Source organism: Myodes glareolus, chromosome 15 (genome assembly GCF_982192425.1).
Source record: "Myodes glareolus chromosome 15, mMyoGla1.1, whole genome shotgun sequence".
NCBI lineage: Eukaryota > Metazoa > Chordata > Mammalia > Rodentia > Cricetidae > Myodes > Myodes glareolus.
Window position 1 is genome coordinate 72,588,437 of NC_142040.1, and position 25,787 is coordinate 72,614,223.

Consider the following 25,787-nt stretch of genomic DNA (forward strand, 5'->3'; position numbering starts at 1 on the left):
ACTTCAGCTTCATATATGAAACTACGTCTGTCTACGTACGGACTCTTCTCTGCGGTCAGTTTTGCAGAGATCTGTGATAAAATTGACTAGGTTCATGGATAGCGCCTCTCCCTGACTAGTCAGCTACAGAACACAGCACAAGGCTTGGGAGCACCAGTAAAATAACCTTCGTGTCCTATCGGGAACTTGGCTTTGTCAAATAACACTAAGCATGCCCTTCCTAGGACTCTAATTATAACCAAATACCAATAATGGTCTTGCGAATGCTAGCAAATATTTTAAGGAAGTTTAGTAATAACCATGTTATTCAAATCTCTTACAAGTCACAGGGTGATGATACAATGAAACACCATTAAAGATTTAAGTGGCAAATTAGAAAATATTAAAGGATGAAAGATAATAAATTAACACTAAAATGCAAATATTATCAGAGTAAATAATAGCATAGACATGCACACATTTAAACCACATGACAATTTTTCTTTTTTCTGCATATTTTTTCAGAAAAAATAACGACAGTGATTAAACATAAAAGAATATTGATACTGCAACTGTGATTAGTGTTCACGGCCGTGTGTACACGTAAACAGAAAACACTTTAGGAAGGAAAACGGGTAATAAGGGGGCAGAAGAGAAGAGAAATAAAGAGGCAGGAAGAAAACACTGTATGCGTACATATCTGATATCAAATGGACACTCTCATTATTTTCATTAGTAAGTTTTCCAATCGGTGCAATACAGTGCCATGAGCAACTTTAAGGAGGATTTAATCTAGCTCATGGTTAAAGGCTACGGTCACCACTGTGGTGGTCTGAGCAAGAATGGGACTGGCTCATGTATTTGAATGCTTGGTTTTCAGTTGGTAGACTGTTTAGAAAGAATCAAGAGATGTGTCCTTGTTGGAAGAGGTGTGACAAATAAATATATGGTTTATATATATGGCTTCTCAACAAAACACATTCTGTGATATGTGACGAATAAACAATTTCTCTTATCACTTGAATTTTCAGGGTTTCTCTGTGTCTAAATTTAAAATATTGCAGGATATCAAAATCACTGTTCAATAGCTAACCAATAACTTTGCCTTCACAAAGTTCCTTTCTAGTATGAGTTATTTGGTGCTTAATTAAGCACAATTTTTAAAAAAATCTTTGAGGTTTGACGTCTCTGGGGATACTTAAGGCATGAACAGGTAAAGAACTTGCCACACTGATTGCTTTCGTAGGCTTCCTCATCAGGATGGGGTTTCCAATGCTTATACAGACGTGAGGAACAGCTAAACCCTGGTCCTTTTCTGCACGCATGTCGGGTTTCTCTCAGATATGAACTGTGTGAGGTTGAGCAACAACTGAATGATACCTGAAACTCTGCCATGTCCTTCACATTTGCGGGCTGTTTGAACGCTTGGCGTGTTTTAAAGTACAAAGAGCCTTTAAAAGCTCTTCCGACATCCTTCACACTCAGATGGCTTTCCCTCAAGACGAATTTTACGGAGGTTAGAAACTGTCGTTTGAATAGTAAAGCACTCACCGCACACTTCACAGGTGTACTGCTTGATTCTCTTATGGGTTCTTGCATGCTGAGTAACGTCGGAAGGACTGGGAAAGGCTTTGCCACATTCCTCACACACATAGGGTCTCTCTTTAGAATGAATTCTGTGATGTGTTTTAAGGCCTGAAGCATAGTAAAACATTTTGCCACATTCGTTGCATTTGTAGGATTTCTGTCCGGTGTGAGCTTTCTGGTGCCGCCTAAGGTGGTGACTCCTACTGTAGGCTTTGCCACACTGTTCACAGGTAAAACGTTTCTCTTCAGTATGAACAACTTTATGTCTACTAAGGGCTGAAAGATTACTAAAGGGTTTTTTACATTCTTCACACTTGTAAGGTTTCTCTCCAGTATGAACTCTTTGGTGTTTTGTAAAGTCTGCACGACTGGAAAACTTTTTGCCACATGCTTCACACTCATAGGGTTTCTCTCCGGTGTGAATTTTCTGGTGGTTATTAAGTGTGGAAGGCATAAGAAAGGCCTTGCCGCACACACCACACTTGTAGGGTTTCTCTCCAGTGTGAATTCTCAGATGATAAGTAAGAACTGAGTTTCTAGTGAAGGCCTTCCCGCATTCTTTACACTTATAGAGTTTCTTTCCTGGTTGACAAAACGAAATGGAGAAAAACTTAGGAATATTTGTCATGTTTACAATGCTTATCTTTAACACCGAGACTTTATTTTCATGGATAACTAAGAAACTATAATATATTCAACATCTATATTCACTGAACCTATACTTAGAAAATATGATAGGTGGAAATCATTTAAACTTCAATTGAAAGAGAAAAAAACAACAAAATAGGGTATAGAAATAATGGAATATAATTCAAATTTAACTACAAAAGCTGTAACATGGATAGCAGTGGAAAATATTCAGGCATTGTGCTAACAGAAAGCAATCCATTAAACAAACAGAGAAACCATAGGAGTGTGGACACAGGAAAATCAGGAAGTAGCTGAACTAGAAAAACAGGAAGTTGATGATGACACCAAACAAGATGGCCATGGAAAAAGACAATGCTTGATCCTAAGTATGAAGTTTTAGTTGTGGAAAATAGAAAAAGGAGGCTGCATAACAAGAGGACTGTTCATAACGCCATTAGATAATATCTTTAATCAATTTAAATTAGTAGGCTCTATATTATATTTTAATGACAAGAACATAAATATCAGAAAGATAGTATCAGAAAAAATTCAAGTTCTGCTACAAATAACATAATTTTGCTAACAACATACCTGTGAATCAACACAGTTTAAAGAACTATTTATTTGCTAGAGAAATAACTACTGAGTAACCAATAAAGAGAGAAAATAAACAAGGAATGCAAAATATGAGGCCTATGTTTACAAACATAAACAGAAATATACAAGTCTGTTGGTCACAGAAGTAGATACTTCAATATAGATTTTTCATGGATACACGGAGCCCATGCAAACAGATGATTTCAGGCGCCGTAGAAGGCAAAACATAACAGAGAAAACAGACCTGCAAAATGAGGAACAAAGAACCTCAAACTCACAAAATAAAATTCTTAGCTACTGTAAGAAACCTTCTACACTTGGACAGCTTTCACCCATGACTGTCCACCCACAAAGGGCATGCATGTAAAATCACTGACACTGTGGGAGAAAACATGAAGATGAATACAATGATTCAGCTAGCACTCCGATAAGGGAATTTAAGAACATGATAGAAAGAACCATAATAGAGCCAGGCGTGGTGCATGCCTTTAATTGCAGCACTTGGGAGACAGAGGCACATGGGTCTCTGGGCTACAAAGCAAGATCTAAAACAGCCAGGACTACACAGAGAAACCCTGTCTTGAGAAAACAAAACAAAGAGAAACAAAAAGGGGCGGGGTTCTAATCAGAGAGGCTGAGGGAGATAGCTACAGCAGACAGGAGGAGAAAAAAAAACAGTAAGGTTCATTAGATGGTAAAAAAGCCTTCAACAATATTCAACACCCCTTCATGATAAGTCCTGGAGAGAGCAGGGATACAAGGAGCATATCTAAATATAATCAAATCTAAACAAATATACAGCAAGGCAACAGCAACATCAAACTAAATGGAGAGAAACTCCCAGTGATCCCACTGAAATCAGGAACAAGACAAGGCTGTCTACTCTCTCCATATCTATTCAATATAGTTCCTGAGGTTCTAGCTAGAGCAATAAGATAAAAAAAGGAGATCAATGGGATACAAATTGGAAAAGAAGAAATCAAACTCTCACTATTTGCTGATAATAAGATAGTATACATAAGTGACCCCAAAAACTCTACTAGGAAACTCCTATAACTCACAAACACCTTCAGTGATGTAGCAGGATACAAGATTAACTGAAAAAAAAAGAAAGAAACCAGTAACACTCCTTTATACAGAGGATAAAATGACTGAGAAAGAAATCAGAGAAACATTACCCTTCACAATAACCACAAATACTAGAAAACATCTTGGGGTAACTAACCACACAACTGAAAGACCTGTATGACAAGAACTTCAAATCTTTGAAGAAAGAAATTGAAGAAGATACCAGAAAATGGAAAGATCTCCCATGCTCTTGGGTAGGAATAACAACCATAGTAAAAAGAGCAATCTTACGAAAAGAAATCTACAGATTCAATGCAATGCCCATCAAAGTCCCAAGAAAATTCTTCACTGACCACAAAAGAACAATACTCAACTTCATTTGGAAAAACAAAACAAAAAAAATCCAGGATAGTCAAAACAGTCCGGTACAAAAAAAGAACTTCTGGAGGAATCACCATCCCTGACTTGGAACTCTACTATAGAGCTATAGTAAGGAAAACAGTCTGGTATAATAGACAGGAGGACCAATGGAATCAAATTGAAGAGCCAGATATCAATCCACACACTTTTGAATACCTGATTTTTGACAAAGAAGCTAAAAATATAAAATGGAAAAAGGGAAGTGTGGGAACCTGTCCTCCCTGATCCTTGAGACCAAAATACTGGATGCAAATAATGTTTACGCTAACCAGCTAAGCTTCCTGCTAGTTCCGTCCTTGGTTCTGCTACAGCCTGGTACATTAGCCTGAGGGATCTATTTTACTTTAAAATGGTAATTTCTCAACCTGCCTCAAAGAAGCTCAGGAGCCAAGGCCCATCTAACCTGTCTGACATTGCCTTGTACCCTTGACCACCTGCCTGGGGAAAAACTCCCACAGAGGCCAGTTTCCCCAGCCCCCTCTGGGTGGGAGGAGTTTTCCTTTACTGGGGCCTGTGATCCCCTCCTCCTGCTCCTGGATGGGAGGAGGCTTTGCCCTTTTGATCCCAGTAGCCCACTGGTATAAATACCCGACTTGAGGTTAATAAAGTGGCCATTTACCCTTGGTAGATGAGCCAAGTCTCTTTTTTGTGTGTGTCTGTTTCAAACCCTCAGGACAGTCATCCATTCTCGTGGGCCCGAGTTCGGGAAGGCACGCGCCTGGATCGGGTGGGGAATCCACTGGAAGGCGGGGTCTAACAGGGAAGCATATTCAATAAATGGTACTGGCATAATTAGATATCAACATGTAGAAAAATGAAAATAGATCCATACCTATCACCATGCACAAAACTCAAATGGATCAAAGACCTCAACATAAAACCAACCACACTGAACCTCATAGAAGGAAAAATGGGAAGTAGCCTTGAATGCTTTGGCACAGGAGACCACTTCCTAAATATAACACCAATAGCACAGAAAATGAGAGAAACAATTAATAAATGGGACCGCCTGAAACTGAGAAGCTTCTGTAAAGAAAAGGACATGGTCAACAAGACAAAACAGCAGCCTACAGAATGGGAAAAGATCTTAAATAACTCTACACCAGATCTCCAAAACATACACAGTATATATACAAATATGCATATAACAATAATTAATTAAAAAGGAGGCCACAAACTTGCAAGAGAGCAAGGGGATGTAGAAGGAAGAAAGCAAAGGAGGGAAATAATGTAATCTCAAAAAAAAAAAAATTCCCTCTGACCCCTCTGTTGGATCTGACCACCCGTTTCGCCATCTGACCTCTCTGTTGGATTTAACCTCCCACCCTGCCCTCTGACCCCTCATTGCTACACACCTCGGGGCACAGCTGCTGTTTGTCTCTTCACATTCCAAAGCTCTTGGTTTTTCTCCAGAAATCTGACCAGTAATGGCTTGGAGAAAGAAAGGCCTGTGTGAAGGGACAAAGAAGAGAATTAAAGAACACAATAAATGACTGAAGAGGTGGCTGGAAAGATGGTTCGGTGATGGCTAAGAGCATTGGCAGCTCTTCCAGAGGTCCTGAGCTCATTTTCCAGCGACCTCATGGTGGCCCACAGTCATCTATGATGGGTTCTGACGCCTACTTCCGACATGCAGGTGTATGCGCAGAAAGAGCAGAATATACATAAAAGACAAATCTCAAAAAGTTATAAAATATAAATGAATGACTACAAAAATCAAATCAAATCAGTCTGGATGGGCATTTTAGAATACTTACTTAGGAGGAATTTATAATCACAGATCTTCATTTCTGTCATTTACAAAGAAGACTATAAAATTAGAAAAAAAAATTTCTTTTCCATGTGTGCACCATGCCGCATCCCATTTAGTTTCTGACATTACAACTCCAGTGAAGGATACACACACTAAGACAAACAGATGAAAAGCTTAAGATGAAATATGTCTTATTTATATCAACAATTCTTCCTGAAAAGGGGGCCTATGAGCTGGGCAAGGTAGCTCATGCCTTTAACCCCAGGTTAAAGGGAGAAGTTAAAACTCAGAGGCACCCTGAATTCAAGGCTAGTCTGGTCTATAAAGAAAGTTCCGGGATAGCCAGAAACACCCTCTTTCAAAACAAACTAACAAAAAAGCGAGCTTATGTGAACCTCATTAGAGAGTACAAGCTCCTATGAGATGGTCTATAGAGGGAAGTTACAGGCTGACAGTGAATTATGAATTTCCTCTGGACGCGATCCTCACCCAGGAACACAAGGTTGCTGTAATTCTCCAGCATCACATCCCTGTACAGAGTCCACTGAGCAGGATCCAGACATTCCCACTCCTCTGCAGAGAAATCAATGGCCACATCCTTGAATGACACCATTTCCTGAAATAAAGATCAACAAATGACTACCACACAATAAAATAACTAAAACCATTAAATAAGCTGATTAAAACCATTTAAATCAACAGGTATCACGTGTTTGTGCTTAGGTAAAAGCAGAGCTAGAAATGCTGCTGACATGGGAAAATGATACAACCAATTTATTTTTTATGTAGTCACATGAACCTAAGTACTCATGTAAAGAGAATGGTAAAAGGCCCTATACGTGCCCATGACTGTTATACAATTAACAATGCTAAAAGTAAATCGAACACATCTAGTAGGGGATCAAATCCTATGCCTGTATCATGCAGCACACTGCACGCACACACATTTCTCATAGCGGAAGCCACAGTGCGTGAGAAGTGGCTTCTCAGCAGTTCACGATGAATGTGCTCAGAGCGTGGTAGTAACACTGAATTTCTAGAAGTTTGGAAGCATTCAAATGACTTCTTTAAGTCAGAAATGATTCCAGATGGAAACTGAGTCACAGGTGGGCTACGGCACTCCCCTTTCTTTTTATCTTTGTTTTTTTATGCAATATTTTAAGAAATCCTAGCTATTGATTTTGTTTAAAAGAGCAGGGTATAATTCTTCTGTGAATCTATTTTGCACTATCTCTCTCTCCCTCCTTCCCTCTTTTGTGCGGGGAAGGGGTTGTTGGCTTTCTTGTGAGTGAGAGAGAAGGCTTTGAATTAGCTTCAGTTCATTCACCTCACTGGCATGTTCTGTTGGTGCCCCGGCCCCTCTTAGCCTAGCATACGTGGTTGGGGGATTCTAGACAGGCGAGCTTTTCTTTTGTATTTCCAATGGGATGGAGGGCAGGCTCCAAGTGTTCCCTTTCTTTGGTGTTCACTGTTGTGCTGCCCAGTTTATCCCTGGTCCTTTTAATTTGATCATCTTTTTCTTCCTTCCGGTCAGCAGAGCCAACAGTTCATCTTCTTCCCAAAGAAGCAGTTCAGGGTCTCATTGCTTGTTTTTATAGTTTTCTTGGTTTATATTTCAACACCTTAAATTCTGATTTTTATCTTTTTGGTCACTGGATTTATGTTTGGATTGTTGTTCTTTTGCACAATTCTTGAGTTGAGTCATGAAGTCACTGGTGTTCGTTATGATTTTTTAAACATATACTCTTAAAGATATAAATTTCCACCACAGGACCACTTTAAGTTCATTAAGTTTCAGAAAGTTTTTTTAATTTATAAGATCCTGGGCCGCCTCACTCCTAGTTGGAAGAGACCAGAGTTCCCAACATAGACTACTATACTCAGCAAAACTATCAGATATAGCAGAACGAGAAAGGAAAAGCTTCTGGGATACAAATAGGCTAATAGAACTCATGTCGATCACACCAGCCCACAGGAGAGCCCTGACAGCAACACTTTGGACTAGAGAGAGGACTAAGCGTAGGGGAGACGGGAGAGAGGAACGACAGCCACCTCTGCAGTAATAACTTTAAATATTAATAGACTTTCCACACACAAAACAGGCTAGCTAAATGTTGATGAAAAGAAATCTGTGTTAAGAGCAGGAACTACCTTAAAGTGAAAGGATGCAAAGAGTAGCCAAAGCTGGGTGGTGATGGTGCACACCTTTAATCCCAACACTAGGGAGGCAGAGGCAGGGGATCTCTAAGTTCAAGGGCAGCCTGGTCTAAGGAGTGAGTTTCAGGACAGTCAAAGCGACTAGAAGAATCTGTCCTGGAAAAAAAAAAAAAAACAGAGAGAGAGGGAGGAAGGGTAACCAAAGTGAGTGGGACCAGAAAGCACGAGGAACCACCCTCTTACGCACCTGAACAGTGAAAGAGCACCCGGAGGGTGTCTCACATGCGTGGAGACCCGTGCCCAAGAACCAGGTCCGAGAGCCACTGGATGCAAGAACAAGAGGCAAACTTTAATGTTCACAGGCCTGTGGGTGCTGCAGTCACATGGAGAACTGAGCACCCCGAGCTACGTCTTGGGGTATCTTTATATAGGCAGAAGCAATGTTACAGAAGCAGAAGCGCGGTTACAGGAGTCCCATTGGTCAGTTTCAATGAGGCGAGGGGTGAATTTGAGGGCAGGCCTCGTGGTCCTTGGCCTGGACCAAAGAAACCAGATAACTGACCTGTCCCTATCTCAAGCATATATGGTCAGTCCTTTGAAGTCTTTGTTTCCTCCTAGGCCAGATGTCTTGACCATAAATTCCCTGTCCTGCAGCCTGATAAGGCTGTCCTGGGTATCTCACCAGATGTCTGACCATAAATCCTCTGTACTGCAGCCTAATAAGGCTGTCCTCGTTCTGACCTCAGGTATCCTGCTTTGCTCAGCATTCGGGGGCCCTTCTCTGAACTGAGCTTCTTTGCAAAATGACATAACTGTGACTAAAATGAGTTGGGGTCCTTCAACAGTATCCCACGTAAACATGTATACAACTTCATTTGTTTTTCTTTTATGGCATTGTCAAAATTCAAGGGAATTTACAAGTTGGATTTTATCCAATTTTAGGTAACCTTCTAGTTTAGAAAAATGTAATACAAAGAAAAATTAAAGTATTTGCATCAAAATGGTGCTGAGATCTGTTTTATAAGTGAAATAAGAAAGCTATCATGAAGTCAGACATAGAAACATGGTAAGACATTATTTTCTCCTGTTAGTGCAGGAGTGAACATGGGGACCATGCATTAGAAGAGGCAGCAGGAGGTCTGTGTGGCTGACAACAGGAGACGTGCACAGCTGTGCAGACCATGTATTTGGTGAGGAGGGGGCTTTGGCTCTTTCTATGGACACCATTGAGGTAAGCATGAAATAAAAAATAACAATGTGACAGCTGTTCATTTCTATATTAACTTTTCCTTTTTATGTTTTTGAGCTATATTTTATAATTCTTAGCCATTTGTCAACTGTAATTAATTTTCTTTAAAATATGAATTCCATGAATAGCTCACATTCCATGTATGAAGCCAAAATCCACTTAGTTGTTTTCAGTCTCAATCCTTACTCCCCGTACATCACCAATCTATTCTTTCCAATGTTCTTTTCCTAACTCATGGGTTCAAAGTTGATTGAGCCACCTGATGGAATAAGAAGAAAACACTGCAAATCCCTCAGAAAGACAGAAAGATCCAAATGTTCCTGATGGAAATGCATGGTGTGAGCGTTGACCAAAAAAGATGGGCCAATGTTTGGGCTTGTTCCTCAGGGTACCGAGTGGAACAGCCTTCCAACTCCTAGCCTGTTTCAGTCCAGAACAAGGCACTGAATTCTGACTTGGAAGAGCATTATACATTTGAGTGGTGGATCAAGGCCAGTGAAAACTGACTAGAACCTAGTAGACACGACCCTAAAACATTTCAGTAGTCCTAGTAATTCTATCCCAGGACAGTCACTTGTTGACCAGTCTGATGCCCTGGGTCCCACACGATGGAAGGAAAGAAACAAATCCGCAGGTGTTCCTCTAGCTTGCACAGGGACAGCATGGTCAGTGGTCCCACCTCTACGCACAGACACAGGGCCGGTCAATCAGCCAATCAACACAGTAACTAGCATTGAAGGGGATGGAAGAGATTCCCATGACACACCACAGAATGAAGGAGAAACAATTTCAGAAAGGTGGCTCGGGTCTATCGTTTTAGTTCATAGAAGATGTAGACACAGTACCAAGTGTTCAAGGCAAGCCTCATCTACATAGAGTTCAGGGCTAGCCTGTGGTATGTAAAGACTTCCTTCATAAAAACAAGACAGAGAGAATGTGGAAGACATTATTTTAGGAAGTATGGTCTTTACTCTTACATGAGTCGTAAACAGTGATTCATACAAATTAAAAGTTCCAACAGATGCCAGTCTAGACAACCCTCCAGAAATCCACACGGGCCTCAGGAACAGTGGCTCCTGACCCAGCAGATGTTTCTGTAAAGTCCTCACTAGGTTCTCACAGCAGATACAGCGGCTAAGGAAACTGAAGGACCACGCATCACCACTGACGGATAAAAAATATCAGCGAGAATACACAAGGGGAGCCTGGGAACTGAAGGCTCCCAGACAGTTGCTCCCTAAGATTGGAAGGTGAGGAGGCCACAGAAGGAAAGGCCTGTTCCAGATCTGTTGGGGAGAGCTGCAGTGAAGAGCCTTGGGATCCCTATGCCTTATAAACAATTATTATCCTCAAAAAAAAAAAAAAAAAAACCCACAGGCTGAGGAGACAGCTCAGTACTTAGGAACACAGAGAACCTGAGTTTGATTCCCAGCACCCCAGCTCACAGTTATCTCCAACTCCAGTTCCAGGGGACCAGACACCCCTGTCTGGCTTCAATGGACACCGGGCATGCAAGTGGTTCACAGATGTATATACCTGAAGGCAAATAATCATAGGGAGGAGGGGAGGTGAGAGAGAGAAGAAGAAGAAAACAGCAATGGAGATGGCTAAGGGAACCCCAAGTCACAAGTAGAACAAAGTTGTTTAATAGACAACCCGGTATTTTTTTAAAATAAATAAATAAATAAATCAGACACTGCCAAAAGCTCCTCGGCAGTGAGACATGAGAAGCCCATCCTCCACTCTTCTTCACCTGTGAGACGGGTGCCAGTTAACAGGGACAATGCCCAGCTCAGAGAACAGCAAGCGCCCTGGGCAGAGTGAAGACGGAGACGTCCTCTCAGGGTACAGGAGCAGCTCCCCAATGGAAGAATTAACTGCAAAGACCACTCCCTACTGCTGCCCAGCACAGACCACCACTGCTCACTCCGGGAACGGTCTGCCATGCCCGGGCCACTCTCCTCGCTGTGGGCTGTCTGTGGGCGGAGGGCAGACGGCCTGAAACCTTGGTCTCATTTAGGTGGGTTCTAAAAGGAAGTACTTCAGGACCCTTGAGACTGAGTTTACTCTATAGGTGAAAGAAACGCAAATCCTTTCTGGACGAGGATCAAAATGCGATTCCCTAAGAATAGTTGAAGATTCACACTCCTCCCTAGTCAGAACACAGAGTCTCATTTCCCGCCTCCTTCAATGGAAGCTGGTCCTAGACACAGGTCGGGAGCAACAGAATGGAGAGTGGAAGTCAAGAGAACTCTCACACCTCTCTGTGCCTTAGAGATATTTTGTGAGAGGCGCCTAGACAAATCTGCCTGCTCTCCTCGAGTTTAGGTTCAACTCCCCCACATTGTTCCTGTCGCCTCCTTTTCCCTGCCTTGTTTTTGTCGAATATAAAAGTTTATAAACTTTATAAACACGACTACTACACGGCTATAAAATGCAGTAGGGACCAGAAATTCCACTTTCTTCTCTGGACCACTGAGAATCCTGACTACAGCCATTCAGAGTGAGTCCGCTGGTGGCAGCAGGCTTCCGCGGAGGAGCTGTTAAGTGAGCTTTCTGCACAGCCCCAGGGGCCGGCAGCCAGCCGACCCGCCCTGTCCGGGAGCGAGATCCCGGAGGACTGGAGCAGCAGGGAACCCAGCACCGACCCCATCGCCCTCTCCCTAGCGCGGACCTAAATCCTGACTCGGCGGCGCAGCCTAGGTTCGAACAGCACCTCCAAAGTGAGCTTCTTCCTGCTTCCCCTTGGCCCGTGCCCACTCCTTCCACGATGGATCTACCGGCTCCCCCTGCACGATCCCTCAGACATCTGGGCTGCCCTGCACCCCGAACCAACCTGCGCTCAGAGATTCAACCCAAGCAGGGTAGTAAAAAACTTGAGTTCAAATTGGAGAGAGAAGTGGCATAAGGGTGGAACCTGCGCAGAAGCAACTCAGAAGGCAACGGAGCGATCCTTGATTGTGACGTCAAAATGAGTGAGACTACATTTCCCATAAGTCTGTGTAATGCGATTCCGTTGGTCACTGGAAGCCTTTGTCCTTGGGAAAGAATAACGAGCAACGTCTACCACTAGAGGGAGGCTAGAGGGAGACAGAGAGTAGGATGCTCTAATAATTCTCAGTTTGTAAACTGAGATGTTTAGATGAGAGTTGAGACCTTACAGTAATGTTTATGACATTTCTTAGGTAGTTTTGGTCACTTTACTGTGATTTCACACGCACATTTGCTTGTTATAAAAACTTACTCCAGAGTAAAACTTTCATTTTGACTCTTCTTACTTTGAGATAATTACAAGAATCTCACAAGGGAAAAACATAATTTTCTACCTTTCCAGCGTCTTGTGAAGTTCAAGCTGCCAGACAGCCAGTTCCTCAGAGCTCAGAAAAATAACAGTAATCAGCCACCCAGGACGTGGTCAAGCATATCAACTCCCTAATGCCCACAAAATCAGCAAGGATGCCCACAAAGTCAACATGAAGCAGTCATAGGAGACCTTATGACGCCCCATTCCCACCCATTAAGACCCCCAACCCCAAATTTTTATAATAAACAAAAGGGTGGAATGTACTTATTCAGCCACAGATAAGGCTGCACTTCGGGGTTATAAAGGTGAGCACTTGCAGAAGGTCCCTTAAGCGCGGAGATGCCTGAATGTTAAAGGGCCCCCGCATGACCCACAGGCGCATGCATGGTTCCATCCACTATGACTCAGTTAAACCTTTGCACACATGCATGAGTCTGTCACTGCTTCATCTGCTTATGACATAGTCACGCCAACCCCCTGTGCACATGTGCTAGGCAGCTTTTAAAAGCTGGACACGTCATCTTTCTCTCTGCACACGGATTCCCAGGCCTGTATGCACTCCCTCTAATAAACTCCTAAACGGGTTTGTTGCGTGTTCCGTGTTTCCTTCTCACTCACAATAGATCATTTCAGATGGACTGCAGCGGGTGTTCTGCAGCAGAGCTGGGGAGGAGACTGGTGTACTGGGCTGCAGGCAATGCAGGGAGAGCTGAGATCTGCGGTTAGTCATCCTGCTTCACTGGCCGGAGTGGCCTGCGGGATCCCAGAAAGAGCGAGAAGTTGGGGAGTGGGATAAAGCAATCAGTAAGATGGGACATGGGTTAGGAGGGTAAGATCTGTGTGATCCCCTGGAGATGGGGACAGGAAAGAATGGGGCACGGGAACAAATGGTCTGCAGAGCTAGAGATGAAAACGGGGCTTTGGGTTTGAGGAGCTGGAGGAGAGGGGAAGATCTGTGGGTATATCTTGTTTATGCTGTAAGAAATAGAGCGTACCTATAGATCAGAGGACAGAGCTAGTCACTAGGTAACCATAGAGTTCGGGAGGTCTTTGCAAACAGACAGGAAGTGATCTGGCTGAACAGAAAAAGGAATATAAGGCAGGAGGAGACGGGAAGTCAGCCCTATTTCACTGAAGTTAGGACGGTAAGAGTTTGCTGTGGCTTGCTCCTTTCACTCTCTGATATATCAGAATTTCCCCTGATATCTGGTTCCGGCTTTTTATTAATGATACCAATTAGAAATTGTGCAAAAATTAGTGTCCAATTTTACAGCATGAACCCATGAAAAATCTACTTGCCTGTGCTTTGTAGCCACTGGAACATGTAGGAGTTGTACTTGAGACTTCTGCTGCAGTCACTGCTCCGCCAGCGAGGTTTTCTTTCTTTTTTCCCCTCAAACTTCTGATCCAGTTTTGGATTTTCCTGGTGTCGTCTCTTTATTGCAACCTTCAGGGCCGCCTACTTATCCTTTCCAGGGTGGTTGGGGGAATAAGGAGACGGACACTCCTCATCACAGACAACATCCACCTTCCTCTCTGTCCTTGTCTCTGCCTGCCATATTCCTTCCCCCTGGAACCACTCCTCAGTAACTTGTGCCCATTTAACGGCGAATCAATCCCACACCAGTTATGCTTTAAGGGGTTATTTATTTTGGGGGGTAAAACTTACATACACCATAAACCGTCAGGAAGGGAGCCTAGTTGCTGGAGCAGGAGCCAGGAGTAGAAACCGGGAGCAGGAGCCGGAACCAAGAGGCCCGAGCCAAGATCTGTGGCTCTTTTTAAAAGAGAAATATACCACGCCCCACTGGGCTGGTATTTCAGCGGCTATTGACTGAATATTGACTGAAGGCGCTCCCGCAGCACCGTGGGCTTGTGCTTCAGCAACTATTGGCTGAAGCAGCGGCAGATACTTCCGCAGCACCCATTTTTGATCTTTCCTCTCTCCTGTCTCCTCCCATGCCCCCCTAGCCAGTAGGTTATATTCAGATTCTTTAGACTTCTCCCAGCCTCTGACCTTTTCCTTACTCACCGATGCAGGAGTCAGAACAGCAGGGTGAAAGCATGTGTTAAGGGCCGTGAGAGTTGGACAGACGTTATACAGACACTGAGAGACCATGGATGCCAGCCCAGACTGCTATGCCCAGTGAAGCTTTCAATCACGCATAGATGGAGAAAACAAGATATTCCATGAAAAACCAGATTTAAACAGTGCATATTGTAAATCCAGCCCTACAGAAAGTACTAGATCTACCCCTCATACCTGATCCCTCTTGTTTTGGTCCCCACCAGTCCTCAGTTCATTTGTAAAATCTATTTTATTTCCCCTTCCCAAGCAGTTTAATGCATTCCCACAGAGCCCTCCTCTTTAGTTAATCTCTGTACATTTGAGGGTTGAAGATTTATTATCATTTACTTAATGGACAATATCCACTTATAAGGGAATACATGCCATATTTGTCTTTCTATAGGTTACCTCTCTCAGGATGCTTTTTTTCTAGTTCCATTCATATGCCCACAATCTGCGTAGTGTCATCTTAAAAATAGCTGGGTAATACTCTGTGTATAAATATACCTGTAGATGGTTTTATCTCTGTCCTGCCAGACAGCTCACAAATAAATGAGAGATACTTATTAATTATAAAACAAGAGCCAATAGCTTAGGTTTGCTGCTAACTAGCTCTTATAACTTGTATTAACCTATTTTTATCAATCTATTTTTGACTGGTAGCTTTACAACCTTTATTCTGTACTGCCCATGCTGCTTCCTCCCTTTCTGTCTGACATCTCTCCCCTTCTCTTTCCCAGCATCCTGTGGCTGAAAATCCTGCCTAGCTATTGCCCATTCCACATTTTATGAAGCCAATCAGAATGACACATCTTTACAATGTATGAAAAGATTCCATAATATGTACCACATTTTGATGTTTCATTCCACTAATGAAGGACATCTAGTTTATTTCCAATTACTGATAATGATGAATAGAGTGGTGTGGGTTATCCTTCTGTGTGTTTTTATTGGATAATGAATAAAGCTTTTTTGACCAATGGTTTAGCAGAATAAAGCAAGGCGTTTCTGAATGATTTCAAAGACTTTATCACATTCACCCTATTTGCAGGGTTTCTATCCACACTATTTCTTTTTGGATATCTTTTAGGGTCTGAAGAAGTAGAAAACATTTCATGAACATTTCGACATTTGTATTATTTTAGTAAAGTTTGAACAACTTTGTCTTGAGAAACAGTAAAAACCTTATTAAAGGTTTTTTCCTCTACATTTTTGACACTAGTGACATTTCTAGTCTAATTTTAAATTAACCCATTTCTATTGATCTAGGTATCACTGTGAGGCTGTGCCTTACCAGTAATGTTCTGTATCTTTCTCCTTTGTTGGCTACATAGCTTCTCATTGATGCTACCTGCTTTCCCTTTCTATCTTTTTGGATTTACTGCCTAGTGTTAAGCTGCTAAGGCATTGACCAAAACAGCTTTATTAATCAGTCAATAGGAGCAATAAATATATAGCAGGATAGACCCCACTGTTCCCCCTGTCTGTAGGGTTTCTATACAGAATAGTTTTTGATATATTTTAGGGTATCCAGAAGTATAAAACGTTTTGTGAACAACTGGACATTTGTATTATTCCACTGCAGTTTCAACTACCTTGTCTTGAGAAACACTCAAAAGGTTACTAAAGAGTTTTTTATTTTAACATTTTTGACACTAGTGGTATTTCTCACGAGCATGAATTATCGGGTGTTTCAAAAGTGCTAAGTAAGTGCAAAAGAACTGGTACATTCTTCACAGGGTTTCTCTCACAAATGTATTCTTTGATATTGTTTAAGACCAAAAGGCTGGTGACAGGCCTTGCCCTTCTCCACACTCACAATGTTCCTCTTCAATATGAATAGTCTGGTGATGAGAATGTGCTGTGTAAGTTCTAAAGTCTTACCCACATGCTTTACACTTGTAGGGTTTTTCTCCAGAATGAATTGTTTGATGTTCCTTAAGTTTTCTGGTATAGTTACACAGTTTGCCAAATTCTTGACATCCGTAAGGTTTCTTCCAGTGTAAGTTAAAGTGTGTTGACTTAAGTATGACGTGTTACACAAGGCTTTTTTACATTCTTCACACTTGTAGAATGTGGAAATCCACATTTCCAGAATGGATTATTAAATGAGCTAGCTTAACTCCAAAAATAACCACACAGAAATTGTATTAATTAAATTACTGCCTGATCCATTATACCTAGCCTCTTCTTGGCCAACTCTCACATCCTGATCTAACCCATTTCTACCAATCTGTGTAACACCACGAGGTCGTGGATTACCAGGAAAGATTCTAACCCACATCAGTCTTGGGCAGGAGTTTCATGGCATCTGCCACACTGTCTTCTTCCTCCCAGAATTCAGCTCTGTCCTCCCTACCTACCTCAGCTCTATCAAAAAGGCCAAGGCAGTTTCTTTATTCAACCAATGAAAGCAACACAAATACAGGACCATCTACACCAGTCTTATGTACAGGAAGTTGTGATGGAACATAGAAGCCTTTCCTTGCCACAAACGTGGCACTTGTAGGGTTTCTCTCATGTATGAATTTTCTTGTGTGCAGAAAATACTGATGGACTTTTGAAGGTTTTGCCACATACTTCACATTTGTAGGGTTTTTCTCCTGTATGAATCCTCTTATGTACAGAAAGTCCTGATGGGCTCCTGTAGGCTTTGTCACATACTACACACTGGTAGGGTTTCTCTCATGTATGAATTCTTTTGTGTTGAGAAAGTCGTGATGGAAAACAGAAGGCCTTCCCACATACTTCACATTTGTGGGGTTTCTGTTCTGTATGAACTCTTTTGTGTTTTGAAAGTAATGATGGAGATTGGAAGGCCTTGCCACATACTTCACACACGTAGGGTTTCTCTCCTGTATGAATTCTCTTGTGTACAGAAAGTTGTGATGAAACATAGAAAGCCTTGCCACATAATTCACACACGTAGGGTTTCTCTCCTGTATGAATCCTCTTGTGTACAGAAAGTCGTGACGAAAAATCAAAGGTCTTGTCGCATATTTCACACTTGTAGGGTTTCTCTCCTGTATGAATTCTCATGTGTATAGAAAGATGTGATGAAATATAGAAAGCCATGCTACATACTTCACATTTGTAGGGTTTCTCCTCCTTATGAATCCTCTTGTGTACAGAAAGTTGTGAAGAAACACAGAAAGCCTTGCCACATACACCACACTGGTAGGGTTTCTCTCCTGTATGAATTCTTTTGTGTTCAGAAAGTCGTGATGGAAAATAGAAGGCCTTTGCACATATATCACACTTGTACGGTTTCTGTTCTGTATGAACTCTTTTGTGTTTTGAAAGTAATGATGGAGCATGAAAGGCCTTATCACATACTTCACAGTTGTAGGGTTTCTCTCCCATATGTATTCTCCTGTGCACACAAAGTAATGATGGAAAATGGAAGGCCTTACCACATTTTTCACACTTATATGGCTTCTTTCTTAAATTAATTTTCTGGTGGCTAATAAGTTGTGAGTTCCAAGGAAGGGTTTTGCCACATTCTTTGCTTATATAGTGTCTGTTTCCTGTTGAGAAAAGGTGGGGAAATGAATGAAACCTGAGCAAAATTCTCTATATTTATGTTTATTGTTAAACACAGAAACATTGACTCAGACTTGTATTTTTCAATATAAATATTACATTCAAATTTCTAAAGCTGTATTCAGTGGAGCCTAATTAAAAGCACCATGATAGATTGAGATTATGTAACTAGTAGTGAAAGACGAAGACCATGACAACATAGAACATAGGAACAAATGAATTTTAATCAACGTCAAACATATAAGGAAGGCATAACATCAACCATGAAGCAAACAAAACTATGAGGCTATTTTAAATGAGTCATGTAAATACATACAGAAATTTTATGTCTAGATGACAACAAAGTATAAAAGTGGTCCAAGTTGGAAGACACATACTTTAAAACTTCAGATATATTAGAATTGTAGACATTTAGTTTTGAAAGGTATGAAAATTTGGCTACATAACTAGAAAACTGTGTATTTCAATATTAAATAATATATTTCTATGATTGAAGACAGGAGAACTTATGCAAATTTCATCAATCAGAATCTATTGACCAACCAATGAAAAACAAATCATTTTAACCATGAAATTACAGAACTTAGTCAGTTACTGTAAATAGAAACTGACCTAATGGGAGAAAGACAAAGCATGACAGAATCAATGCATCATAAACATCTTCTTCTCACAGCAAAAGTACAAAAGGAAATTCTTTGAGCCTTAAGCCCATTAAAATATTGTGAGTTAATGTTGGTGATAAAGCCTGGCTTTTCTGCTCAATCTCTGGTCTCTTACCCTGGCCTCTATGCCCTCATTCCTACACACCTGTTTCCATGGCAGCTGCTCCTCGTCTCTGCATATCTGAAGATCCTTGTTTTTGCTCCAGAAATGTGACCAGGTATGGCTTAAAGGAGGTAAGTCCTGTTTATGGGAAAAGAGAACATCCTTATTAGTGTGTTCTCCTAGGGATCACATGTCCTGTCTAGGACTGTATATATAAGGAATGAGAGGATACAATCAATGATGATAGAGGATTAGTTCTTCATGGATTTCCTGACGGAGCCATCAGAATGCTTAGGAGGAAATGAGGATGTGCAGGTACTGAGGTTCATGTCCCTCAGTTACAAGGAAAAATATGAAAATCAAAGGGTGTGGTATTCTTTTTAACATGTATGGTTCCCACTCATGCCCCATACTTTATGACATTACCCCCAATATAAAGGACACATCTAAAAATGATGGGAAGGTATTATGAACACGAGAAGAAATAAAATCATTCTAATGTATATGAATACTCTCCTTAAGTTCCCTAAAACTTGCCCCAAAAGTTTCATTGTTGGAAGCACAAGCACCCTTGAGATACTGTAGAAAGAAATCAAGTTTTATGTTGAATGTTAATTTAGAGTTTATCATGGAAGTTTCCCTCAACCATGCTGTAGAATATTACTTCATGGTGTGTTACTTTTGCTCATCCTCTGGAACATTTGTTATGCTACATTTGTTTGACTAAATAAAATTCACCTGTGTTCAGGAGGTTGAGTCAGCAACGAGCTGACTGGAAGAGGTAAGAAGGAGCCAGGTGGAGAAGGGCTTTTAAGTCCGAGTGTGGAGAAGAATGAGAGCTTATTCGTAGACACAGCAAGGAGAGGAAGTGAGCTATTTGCTATTCTTTCCCTCTGCGGAGAGGAAGTCCACCTCAGCCTCTGAGTCTTGAATTCTTTAGGACGACAGAGATTTATATGAGTTCCCTTCATAGCTTTCAAAGAGGTGGTGCAGCAGGGAACAGAATTCCCTCAGGTTGCGGCTCGTGGGGCACAACCACTGCTGATAACGCTGGAGCTGCAGTTCCTAATTAGGAGAGTCAGGGATTAAAAGGCAGCAACAATTTAAAAAGAGGACAACCCACCCAGGAACACAAGGTTGCTAAAATTCTCCAACATCACATCCCTGTACAAATTCCACTGAGCAGGGTCCAGCCATTCACACTCCTCTGCAGAGAAATCAATGGCCACATCACTGAATGACACCATTTCCTGAAATGAAGAAAATGAATAAACACTATATATTACATTAATTAAAACAACAAGAAAAACAAAAATAACAAGAAACATCTGTATTCTGGATATAAATCTAAAAGTCACCAAGACTAAGAAGAGAGCTAGAAGCCCTTCTGGTAGAGGTAAAAAAAAAAAATCTCTAAAATATGTCTTATGTAGTATTGTGATGCTGCACAGAATTCATTATTAAGGACAGTGAATGACAGAAGATTCTAGAAACTCCAAGGGAAATTTTACTTTTAAGAACCATAAAATGGAGAGTGAGTGTATCTCCAGAAGAGGACCGCTGGGGCTGGAGAGATGGGTTAGTAGTGAAGAGTACTGACTGCTCTTCCCAAAGACATGGGGTGGATTCTCAGCAGTCACATGGCTGCTGACAACTGTCTGTAACTCCAGTTCCAGAGGATCAGACAAGGATACTAGCATTACAACCATGCGCACAACATACATAAGTAATAAAAACTTGAAATAAAATAAGCATTTTGTCCCGTGCTAAAATCATGATACGGCTAACATAACATAGATTTCTAACATTACAGAGCTATGGAGATGGAGGGGTACTACTCAGCCCATAAGCAACCACAAATGATATATACAGTGAGGACGCAGATCTGATCCAGCAACTCTGGGCTGAGCTTTGTCTCCTGAGCCTGCACAGAGTGATGCAAATGTCTGCACCAAGGGACTTGAGTTTCTGCCACCAAGAGGCAGAACAATAAATGAACAATTTGTAGACAAAATGGAGTTAAGAGTATTTTTAACAAATTTCTAATTAGGCAATTTAGCAATAAGTTCAGTGGGGACTTACACTTTCTCAAATTTCTCAGATGCCCTCATGAAAGGACAAAGGGAATGATGCAGAAGGTGCAGGTTGAAGAAAGCATTAGAGGAACCAGAATTGTTAAACTTGAAGGATTTTTTTCTTCAATGGAAGGAAATGACTGGTGCTTATTCACTAGGAAGCCTGGAGTGGATGTTGTCTTACACAGAGGAGATCTTCTCCTAGTCTTTGGATCCATCACCTGAATCTCAACACCACCCCAGACCCAAGGCATTGTCCAGACCCTAATTCTGAGCTTTGTCTCAATGAATAAAGCCTATCTTAAGGAAAGTGGTCCCCTGTAATTTGCATTCTCAGTCAATAAAACCTAAGCTTATGTTTAGTACAAACCAGTCCTCCTTACACCTTTACCCTGAACTCTGTTCCTCTGAGAATAAGAACCCACTCTCAGGGTAAAGGTCACAGGCGTCTCACCAAGTGATGCACATTGAAAAGGAGGTCCAGTGCAGTCATGGCTAAAGCTTTGCTGTCACAATGTTGAGATAGAATCCATTTCCCAAAGTTTAACTGTGTTTTAGTTTGTAAGGAAAATAAACTGCATAATCAAACTCGAGAAAGTTTTGAACCACTGCTAGCTAAAGTGGTGTTGGCCCGAGTCTCATTCTTAACTCCATGTGGACACTTTCCATACCAGCAATAAAGCTTGGAGGAACAAACACAGTGTGTGACTTGGTCCTAGGAGAAGTTAAGGAAGTTTTTCTTTCAGTAGAAATTTGGGCAAACTGAAAAAAGGACTCACTTAAAGGGTTCATGACCTTTAATGAAAGAGTTGGAGAAATGCAGATTCTTCTCAGTATCCTGTTACGGTGTTTAATACACTTAGTGAAATACTTGTTCAGATCCAAAGAATGAAATATTCAGAGCAAAACCTCTTCCACTGTATTATCATAGGAACTAATGTAACGAGAACCCATGGAGGAGGAGAGAAAAATCCTTGTCAATCATTTGTGTAAACAACGAGAATGGGAGTCAAAGAAAACAAAACAAAATGTACGCACATACACATGCATACAAAATAAACAAGCAAACAAAAAATAACATTTTTCCTTTGCTGGACACATCTTGGGAGGTCACAGCAAGGCTCAATATATTAACTAGCTATTTGGCTTCCAGGCCAGCCATGTTTGTTTAGTCTTTTTAAGCAATTTGATTGAAAGCCAAAGTCCCCTGGCCACGTGTCCCTTTTCTCCTACTGGGATAGAGAGAGAGGCCTCTGTAACACCCCGGGTCTAAGAAAGGGTTGGCAGGGCATTGCAGGGACACCATAGGCCAACTTGGCTGCCCCATTGTTTAGATTTTGTTGCTGTTGTTGTTATCTGCTGATTCTTGTGAGTTTATTTTTTTTCCCTGAATAGTAGCAATAACTCAATAGAGATTGGTTAATATTCCATTCATGGGGTTAAATTGAAATGGGGAAAAATTAAACGTTCTAGTAGCAAAACATTTAATTAGGACATAAAACACTTAAGCTGACAATGTTTAAATTCCCTGAGCTACTAGTCCTGCAATATATGGATGATATTCTCTTCTCCTGCTCATCTGGATTAAATCTATATAAAATGAGGGCTTAACTTTCAGAGTAAATAAACTAAAATGGAAAGATTTATAATTTCTGCTATTTAAAACAAGTAAATGCTAATCTATCACACCCAATGATTTGGCTCTGCTCGTTAAGTAGCTTTATGAAAACTTTGCTACCAGGAAATAGAACACCTGAAACAGAGCAGGTTATTAGCTTCCTAAGTACTGCTGTTGGGTAGTTTATAGATTCAGTCCCTTATTGGTAAAAAACCTCAGTGATTATCACACCACAAAGAAAATGCAGGATGGATATTTGTTCTGTACTAATAATTGCCAGGTTGCAGTATCATCTGACTCAGGATCTATAATCACTGTGGTGGTTTGAGCAGGTATGGCCCCCATGGATTCTTATGCTTGAATGCTTGGCCCATGGGAAGTGGCAGTATTAAGAGGTGCGGCACTGTTAGTGTGTCACTGTGGAGTCAGGCTTTGAGGTCTCACATGCTCAAGCCAAACCCAATACTTGGATGCCTAAGGGACAAGATGTAGAACTCTCAGCTCCTTCTCCAGCACCATGTCTGCCTGCATGCCATTCACCATGATGATAATGAACTAAAATGTCTGAACGATAAGCTCACCCCAATTAAATGTTTCTTTTATTGGAATTGTCATGGTCGTGGAGTCTTCTCACAGCACAGACACCGTAACTAGGACAATCACTATCCAGAGGATACCTATCTAAGATTTAAAAAAAAATACTCCATAGGTTTTTACCTAAAATTACATCTAAAACTCTTATAGTTACTACATTTAATACTTCTATATAAGGCTTTCTGAAAAAAAAACCAAGGGGGCCTAAATTTTATATACAAATTCTGCCTACCCCACAGAAAATATTTCACCCGTTCCTGGATTGCACAGCTCAATAATCAAAAGTTGCTACTGTCAATCAACTTTGATGAAGTGTTTTCCAACCATTGAATATTTTGACTAAACCCGTGTATAAACTAGCACACGGAGCATAGAAATATCTGTCTCTTCTGTATAAATTCTTAATTTCAGGAATAATAAATTCATTGGTATCTTGAAAAAAACCATAACAAAAATTTAGCTTGATGCTTGTAAAAATATGCTAATAGTATTAAATTATCATTACTACAGTATACTGCACATATGATTCAACTCTTGTTCAGGAATATAGGTCTATAACAAAACACTGCAATATAGAAATTTTTAAATATTGTGACGTGGTTTGCTTCCAACTGGACTGATGACCTCATCAGGATGAAAACAACCATGTGTTCAGAAGTCATCTGTAGAAACATTGAAGAACACACACCGTATGATTTCACCATCATTTGGATTAAGATGACTATGATGTATAAAACCAACTACGCAGTCCTACAAACTTCCTAGTACACTGTCCCCCTTTAGGTTTTATTGTAATTTTTTATAGACCAAACTGTCAACAGCAGGTCTCTAATACACTTTAGATTAGAATGGATTTTATATACCATTAAATTCCTAAGGTTATAATGATTATTCAAGTTGACAAAAAGCTGACAGAGAGTTGTATGTCTAACAATTTATGTGTTTAAGTATAAGTTTACCCACTTATTTCTTTGTTAACACTAGACTTCTAAAATTTTTAAATTAAAACAAACAAGATCTGTTTTATAAGTGAGGCCTAAATTCCTAAGGTCTACTCAGGCTAACAGAAATCAACTTAAAGATATATGACTAGCATTTTTGTCTTTATGAACTGAACTGCATTTTAAAGTTTTACTTCAATGCTAAGGGATCTTCAATTCAAAATTTGAAGGCTCAAGTTTAACAGGGATAAAACTGTAAAATCTTCGTCTTATAGAAACTACTAATTATAAATTGTGATAATTAAAACATACAAGTTAATGGTCAGTCACCTTAGAGATGATTCAATTCTTCCATGTGCTCAAAACTATGTAGCTAAACTTAGAAAAAATATACTTCATTAACGAGAACAAGTTTTAGTCTTCCATACATGTTTTCAAATAGAGCAGTAAATACAAAGAAAGTTTGTGTAATGAGAAACTACAGCCATTCAGAGTGAGTCCGCTGGTGGCAGCAGGCTTCTGCGGAGGAGCTGGACAGTGAGCTCCCGGCACAGCCTCAGAAGCCAGCAGCCAGCTGACTCGCCCAGTCCGGGAGCAAGAACCCGGGAGGACTGGAGTGGCAGGGGACCCAGCACCGACCACATCGCCCTGTCCCAAGCGCGGGGCTCGGTGGAGCAGTCTAGGTTCGAACAGCACCTCCAAAGTGAGCTTCTTCCTGCTTCCCATGGCCCCGTGCCCACTCCTTCCACGAAGGACCTACCGGCTCCCCTGCACGATCCCTCAGACCTGCTGGGCTGCCCTGCACCCCGTACCAACCTACGCACAGAGATCCAACCGGAGCAGGGTAGTAAGAAACTTCACTCTGAATTGGAGGTAAGCGAATGAGGTTGGAATAGACATAGAAGGAACTCAGAAGGCGACTGGGCGATCCTTGCTTGTGAGGTCACAATGAATTGGACTACATTTCCCATAAGTCTATGTAATTGAGTTTCCGGTAGAGGCTGGATTGAAATGTGCAATTTCTGCCGCTAGAGGGACACATGCTGCGAATCAGGCTGCATTAAAATCCTCAGCTTCCAAACAAAGATGGTTAGATATGAGTGGAGACCTTACAGTAATGTCTAGTACATTTATTAGTTATTTTTGGTCATGTGATTTCACACAAAGATATGCTTATCATAGAAACTTACTACAGAGTAAAATATTCATTTCTACTCTTTTTTTCTTTGAGACAATTACAGGTATCTCACATGGGAAAAATCACTGCTACGGTTTTGAAATGAATCCTCAGCAGAGGCTTGGTGGGAGCCACCTCGTGTCTGCCTCTTAAGAGCAGAGGCCCATGGATCACAGCTCCAAGGCTGTGGTAAACAAACAGAAAGGGATGGGGAAAAAAAACCAAAATAGATTACATAATGACTTATTAACCATGAATTTTC

The 25,787-nt window shown here is 41.0% G+C and overlaps 2 protein-coding genes across 3 annotated transcripts; both read right to left on the bottom strand.

Moving 5' to 3' along the window:
* Positions 1–274: 274 nt before the first annotated feature.
* On the bottom strand, positions 275–12,402 carry LOC148119723 (uncharacterized). 2 transcript variants are annotated; one of them, XM_087897005.1, is made up of 5 exons: positions 12,277–12,402; positions 6,524–6,650; positions 5,637–5,729; positions 4,901–5,034; positions 275–2,148 (listed from the first exon to the last, which is right to left on the bottom strand). In XM_087897005.1, the coding sequence occupies exons 2-5, from the start codon at positions 6,595–6,597 to the stop codon at positions 1,433–1,435; spliced, it is 1,017 nt and encodes a 338-aa protein (XP_087753131.1). In that variant the 5' UTR covers positions 6,598–6,650; positions 12,277–12,402; the 3' UTR covers positions 275–1,432. The 2 variants fall into 2 exon arrangements, with proteins under 2 accessions (XP_087753131.1, XP_087753132.1); XM_087897006.1 differs by lacking the exon at positions 4,901–5,034.
* A 3,333-nt stretch (positions 12,403–15,735) lies between these two features.
* Positions 15,736–25,292, bottom strand: LOC148119724 (uncharacterized). Its single transcript, XM_087897004.1, has 4 exons — positions 25,165–25,292; positions 20,244–20,370; positions 19,163–19,258; positions 15,736–18,339 (listed from the first exon to the last, which is right to left on the bottom strand). Exons 2-4 carry the CDS (start codon positions 20,365–20,367, stop codon positions 17,498–17,500), a joined length of 1,062 nt encoding a protein of 353 aa, XP_087753130.1. The 5' UTR covers positions 20,368–20,370; positions 25,165–25,292; the 3' UTR covers positions 15,736–17,497.
* Positions 25,293–25,787: the final 495 nt, after the last annotated feature.

Coding starts and splice junctions, on each gene's coding strand:
- LOC148119723 (XM_087897005.1), bottom strand. CDS start 6,597: ATGTCTGGATCCTGCTCAGTGGACTCTGTACAGGGATGTGATGCTGGA. Junction 5,035..5,636: donor AACAGCAGCTGTGCCCCGAG/GTGTGTAGCAAT, acceptor CTTCCCTGTTAG/ACCCCGCCTTCCAGTGGATT. Junction 2,149..4,900: donor ACTTGGCTCATCTACCAAGG/GTAAATGGCCAC, acceptor TTTGTCAACCAG/GAAAGAAACTCTATAAGTGT.
- LOC148119724 (XM_087897004.1), bottom strand. CDS start 20,367: ATGGTGTCATTCAGTGATGTGGCCATTGATTTCTCTGCAGAGGAGTGT. Junction 19,259..20,243: donor TAGCAACCTTGTGTTCCTGG/GTGGGTTGTCCT, acceptor TCCCATAAACAG/GACTTACCTCCTTTAAGCCA. Junction 18,340..19,162: donor AGCAGCTGCCATGGAAACAG/GTGTGTAGGAAT, acceptor TTTTCTCAACAG/GAAACAGACACTATATAAGC.